The sequence below is a fragment of the Mus caroli genome, chromosome 16 (genome assembly GCF_900094665.2).
Source record: "Mus caroli chromosome 16, CAROLI_EIJ_v1.1, whole genome shotgun sequence".
Classification (NCBI taxonomy): domain Eukaryota; kingdom Metazoa; phylum Chordata; class Mammalia; order Rodentia; family Muridae; genus Mus; species Mus caroli.
The window spans coordinates 29,094,350-29,100,661 of record NC_034585.1 but is presented as its reverse complement, the minus strand read 5'-3'; the positions used below and the strand labels follow the sequence as shown (position 1 = coordinate 29,100,661).

Genomic DNA, 6,312 nt, shown 5'->3' with positions numbered 1-6,312 from the left:
TTTTTTTTTTTTTTTTTTTTTTTTTTTTTTTTTTTGCTTGTTTGTTTTGAGACGAGATCTCATATAGCCCAGACTGACCTCAAACTTGCCATGTAGCTTGGGATAACCTCGAATTCTTGATCCTCCTCTCATCCACCCCAGGGCTGGATTACAGATGTATGCCACTGAGCCAGGCTTTCTTAAAGTTACAGAGTAACAGATTTGTCATAAGTGGTTCATACTTTGAAGTGATTAAATGATTAAAATCACAGTGGATTAACAATTGCTTACTGTGTACACATATATGTGTAATTTTACTTAATTTTATATGTTTTCATTTTTTTAATTTTTTTTTTCTTTCTCAAGACAAAGTATTGCTGTGTAGCTCAAGTTGGCTTGGAACTTATGTTGATCCGACTTAGCCTTCCAACTGCTGGCTTATTTTGCTTTTATTTTTAATATTAATTATCTTGCCTTTTAAAGAAGATTACTTCTTGCCATGTTAATAATATTCCTGATGCATAGACTCTTAAATTAAGAAATGAAAGACAAGCCGGGTGTGGTGGCCATGCCTTTAACCCCAGCACTTGGGAGGCAGAGGCGGTGGACCTCTGAGTTCGAGGCCAGCCTGGTTTATGAGTGTGGATTTTTTTCCATTTAAGTAGTCACTAGAGTGTGTGCTATTACTTCGCGTTTACTGCTTCCATTCCTTCTTCGATACCAGTCCTTCTCCTCATCCTCTTCCTCCTCTTCTCTCCCTCTTAAAGATTTATTTATTTATTTATTAAGATTTATTTATTTCATTTATATGTAAGTACACTGTCGCTATCTTCAGACACTCCAGAAGAGGGCGCCAGATCCCATTCATGATGGATGTGAGCCATCATGTGGTTGCTGGGATTTGAACTCAGGACCTCTGGAAAAGCAGCCAGTGCTCTTAAACACTGAGCCATCTCTCCAGCCCTAGTCTTTCTTCTTTCCGTGCTCCAGCTTCACACTTTGCTCTCGGTGGCTCTGACTCCTTGGTCTCTCATGATTCAGTCTTTAATTGCTTTTAATTAGGCATTCAGAAATTTTACTGTACATCTTTTGAAGTTACAGTCAAGTCTTTAAAAAATGAAAAGCAAACAGACCTGAGCAGTGAAATGACGCAGCAGGTAAAGGTGCTTGCCCCAGGACTAACATGGTGGGAGGAGAGCGCTGAGTCCCACGAGTTGTCTTGTGACCTCCACATGTTAGCCATGGCAAGGGCATGCCCGCACATATATACACACACATAAAATAAATAATTATCCAAAACACTTCCCTTTCCCTCAGTAAGTTTCTGCTTATCTTTAAATCCTTGGACATGTTAGGTATATTTACAGATACATTAAATTTATTAGATTTATTTATTCTGTGTATGTTTTGCCTATGTGTGTGTGTGTGTGTACACCACATGCATGCTTGATACCCATGTAGGACAGAAGATGGATAGTGTTGGATACCCCAAAACTGGAGTCACGGACAGTAGTGAGCTGCCATGTGGGTGCTAAGAATAAAACCCTAGGGGGCTGGTGAGATGGCTCAGTGGGTAAGAGCACCCGACTGCTCCTCCAAAGGTCCAGAGTTCAAATCCCAGCAACCACATGGTGGCTCACAACCATCTGCAACGAGACCTGGCGCCCTCTTCTGGAGTGTCTGAAGACAGCTACAGTGTACTTACATATAATAAATAAATAAATCTTTAAAAAAAAAAAAAAAAAAAAAAGAATAAAACCCTGGTCTTCTGTACAAGCAACAAAAGCTCTTAATCTATGACTCACATCTCCAGCCCCTTTTATGACTTTTAAGGTATACTTGCCCTTCCATTTCATAATATCATAAAGATAAGAGGTTTGCTCTGGCTCCTGTTTCTGGAGGTACAAGGTTGAAGTATGTCTTACGTTAGGGTTTCTAGTGCTGTGATTGAACACTGTGAACCCAAAGCCACACAGGGAGGGAGAGGTTTCTGTCATCTTACAACTCTTAGGTCACAGTCCAGAGACGTCAGTGCAGGAACCTGAAGGCAGGAACTGAAGCAGAGACCGTAGAAGAGTGCTGCTGACTGGCTTGCTCCACATGGCTTGTACAGTTTGCTGTCTTGTACATTTGCCCAGGGATGGCACTGCCCATATTAGGCTGGCCCTCTCATGTCAATCATCAGTTAAGACAGACTTGTCCACAGGCCAATCTGATGTAGGCATTTTCTCAGTTGAAGTTGCCTCCTCCCATGTGACCCTAGCTTGTGTTGAGTAGACAAACAGATACTAAATAATAAAAACAAAACAAAACTCCTAACCTCCCCAAGAGGCCACACCTGGTAGTGACTTTCTTGCTGACCAGATCTAAAGAGAGCACTTTCACATGGAGACAGAAACAGCAGGTCCGTGCCGGCCTCTAGCTGTTGACTGGTATTTTTTTGGTCTTTTGTTGTTGTTGTTGTTTGGTTTGGTTTTTTTTTTTTGTTTTTGTTTTTTTTTGAGACAGGGTCTCTCTGTGTAGCCCTGGCTGTCCTGGAACTCACTTTGTAGACCAGGCTGCCCTCGAACTCAGAAATCTGCCTGCCTCTGCCTCTGCCTCCTGAGTGCTGGGATTAAAGGTGTGAGCCACCCCCGCCTGGCGACTGGTATTTTTCTTGCTGTTGTTCATGTTTTGACTCTACATGGTCAGGAGCATGCGATGAATGTTGACCATGTCAAAGCGATGTTGTTTGTAGTGCTTGTTTTCTTCCTTTAGAGACTCTTGGGCTCTTCCTGCTGTCAGAGAAGGCTTTTATTTATCCGATTGATCCTATAACCTTTCGTTTGTTTAGTTACAGAGTTACGGAGGTCTTCACTTTGAGGCTAACTTATCTGAGCCCTTATCCTGTTGGGGTCTGTACTGAATGCTTGTGTTTTATGTGGTGACCTGTCAGAACGAATGCTTTCTAATCTCGAATGAAGTTTTGGAATGCTTTAGGTCCCAGCTCCTTGGTCACTTTTTTGCTCAGGCTTCTGGACTTTCATCTTAGCATCCAAGAATTTCTATTTGGATTTTTAAATTTTATTTATTTAATTTTAATATAAGCTCTTTTCTGGACTTAATGCCGTGGCTTCCAGCCGCTCTGGTCTCTGATGACCTGTTTCGCTATTTCCTTAAGCAGAGCACCATACTGTACTTGGATCTCCTCTGCACTGTGGTCCAGAATTTGCCTCTGGACAAAGAGCTGGGACAATTACACACCTTATTTTATGTTGGTGTTAGGCTTGTTTTGAGATAAGATCTCACCAAATAGCCTAAACTGGGTTTAAAGTTTCAGAGATCCTTCTGCATTGGCCTGAGTGCTGAAATTGTAGGTACGTTTTCTCTTCCCCCAGTTTGTAGCCTATTTTAAACTAATTTTTTTATTTTATTTTATTTATTTATTTTTTTTTTTTTTTTTGAGACAGGGTTTCTCTGTATAGCCCTGGCTGTCCTGGAACTCACTTTGTAGACCAGGCTGGCCTTGAACTCAGAAATCCGCCTGCCTCTGCCTCCCGANTGCTGGGATTAAAGGCGTGCGCCACCACGCCCGGCTCAGTGAATATTTTACACATTGAGACATCTTCCAGACCTCAAGTACTTGGAGGCTAGTAACATAATAGGGGAAATGAAAAATAGTGTATTAAAGAAAAGTAAAAGTACGTCACAATTAGTAGGTTGCTGCTAAAACTGCTTAGGAAGAAACTCATAGTGCTGAGTGACTGAATATATAAGAAAGATGAAAGATCTCAAGTAAATAAGGGTCCGGAGAGAAGGTTCAGTGGATGGAATCATTTGCTCTACAAACATGAAGACCTGAGTTCAAGTCCCCACAACTCATGTAAAATCCAGGTGCTTGTGTGGAGAGAAGGGAGACAGAGGAGGATTGAAGGTGACCCCCAGAGGCTCACAATCCAGCGAGGCAGGTGTCCCACATAAGCTGAAAGGCAAGGGCTGACTCTTGGGGTTGTTCTCCTGGTACCCAAATGTGCACATGGTGTGTTATATGTATATGTGCAAGTGCATGTGTGTGCAAGTGTGCACACACACACACACATACATCTCAGCTAGGCCTCTTTAAGAAGAGCAAATGAGCCGGGCATGGTGGCACACGCCTTTAATCCCAGCACTTGGGAGGCAGCGGCAGGCGGATTTCTGAGTTCCAGGACAGCCTGGTCTACAGAGTGAGTTCCAGGACAGCCAGGGCTACACAGAGAAACCCTGTCAAAAAAAAAAAAAAAAACAAGCAAAAAGACTCATTGTGTGTATGTGTGTGTGGGTATATGAGTACCTACTGAGTACATGAGTCCAGGTATGTGTGTATGTGTGTGATACCTGTAGGTATATGTACATGAGTGCAGGTGTGTGTGCCTGTAAGTATATGTATATGTGTGCAGGTGTGTATATATGTATATTTGTGGGTAAGTGTGTGCAGCTGTGCATGCCCGTGGCTATACTATATGAGTGCAGGTGTGTATATATGTGTACCTGTGGGTAAGTGTGTGCAGCTGTGCATGCCTGTGGCTATACTATATGAGTGCAGGTGTGTATATATGTGTACCTGTGGGTAAGTGTGTGCAGCTGTGCATGCCTGTGGCTATACTGTATGAGTGCAGGTGTGTATATATGTGTACCTGTGGGTAAGTGTGTGCAGCTGTGTGTGCCTGTAGGTGTGTGTACATGAGTGCAGGAATATGTGGGCCTGTGGGAATGTGTGAGTGGCTTCTAGTCTCTTGGAGCTAGAGTTACAGGCTGTGTGAGCAAACCTAGCATGGGTCTGAAAGAACTCAGGTCCTCTGCAAAAACAGCACTCTCTTAAGCACTGAGCCATCTCCATTCCTAAGTTAATGCTTGTAGAACTTCTGAAGTAAACAGTCTTTTCCTACACAGAGAACCCATGTCGGTACCCTTATTGAAAGACACTGCTTTCCCCACCAATCATACAGGTCCTTCTCTGGGAAATATTAACATAGGTGTGACTACTTTTGGATTTTATTCCTTCACATTGATCCTCATCTGTTTTCACACTAGCACTTTGCTGTGGCTTTATGGCATGAGTTATGAAACATTTAATGGGTGATCTCCTATGTTATTAGTATTTCATTTGACATGATAATCAATTTTTAGAAAATGAATTAGAAATATAGTGTCTATATTTATATTATGACTGTAATATAAATCTTTTTTTTTATTTAATAACTGAGTGAGAAGATTTACTTTAAATATCCTTGTCTTACAGAGACCTTTTAATAAAAGTGAAATTTGGAGAGAGCATTGAGGACTTACAGACCTGCCGGCTCCTAATTAAGCATTCCATTCCACCAGGACTCTTTGTGGATCCCTATGAGTTGGCTTCACTACGAGAAAGAAACTTAACAGAGGTACAGATACTGGGGAACTTTTGTAGAGAAATTAACATAGGAGCACTATGGTGTGGATTAAAGTAAGATGATAGATAAAGCAACATTGTAGTTCTATTTCAGTTCTTAAAGTACTTTTTTGCAATAGCGTAGGCATATCCTTAAGCAAATGAGTGACAGTTGTCAGGACCAAGCCAACCTGAGGGAGTTGAATGCTTTGCAGGGGTATAGTTCATAGGTCAGTGACTAAGCAAGTGAATGTATACACGTGTGTCTCGGTCTCTGAGAAGATGAAGGTTAATAAAGAGTGATCAGTTTGGGTAATAGGAAAGACACAGGCATTTTGCTCCTGTGTTTGCTGTGTGCGTGTACGTGCAGACCTGCCGTACGTGCATGTACTGTATGTGCATGTGTGAAGGCCACAGGCTGGCATGGGATGTGTCCTCTATCTCTCCCTCTTCTGTTTTGTGGCTGGGTCTCTATTACTCTCCTATTGCCATGATAAAACACCATTACCAAGACAACTTACAAATGGAAGTTTAATTGGAGTTACGGTTCCAGAATCTATGGCAGGCTGCTGAACCAACGGCTGAGGGCTCACACCCAGGCAGGAGGCAGAGCACACACTAGGGTTGTGGAGGCTTTTGAAACCTAAAAGCCTGTTCCTCCCCTTGTGAGCCCTGTGATTCCCCCACCTCCCTCTGTAAGGACACACCTGCTAGTCTTGCCATGGCCTCTCACTGAACCTGGGGCGTGGTCCTTTTGGTTAGACTGACTGACCAGCCAGATCAGAATCTACTATCGCCCCTCCCATCCCTCACCAGCTCCAGGGTTACAGAGAGCAGGACTGGTCTGGCTTTTATATGGGTTCTAGAAAGCTGAACTCGGGTCCTCAAGGTTGCTCAGTGAATTTTTTTTTTTTTTTTTTTTTTGGTTTTTTGAGACAGGGTTT

At 42.5% G+C, this 6,312-nt stretch overlaps 1 protein-coding gene across 1 annotated transcript in view; it reads left to right on the top strand.

Moving 5' to 3' along the window:
* Pigx (phosphatidylinositol glycan anchor biosynthesis class X) overlaps positions 1-6,312 on the top strand; it is a 16,929-nt gene that overhangs the window by 3,174 nt on the left and 7,443 nt on the right. Inside the window, exons 3-5 of the mRNA XM_021185608.2 lie at positions 170-184; positions 2,352-2,364; positions 5,238-5,381. Coding sequence (XP_021041267.1) covers positions 170-184; positions 2,352-2,364; positions 5,238-5,381 — 172 coding nt within the window. The remainder of the gene's footprint in view (positions 1-169; positions 185-2,351; positions 2,365-5,237; positions 5,382-6,312) is intronic.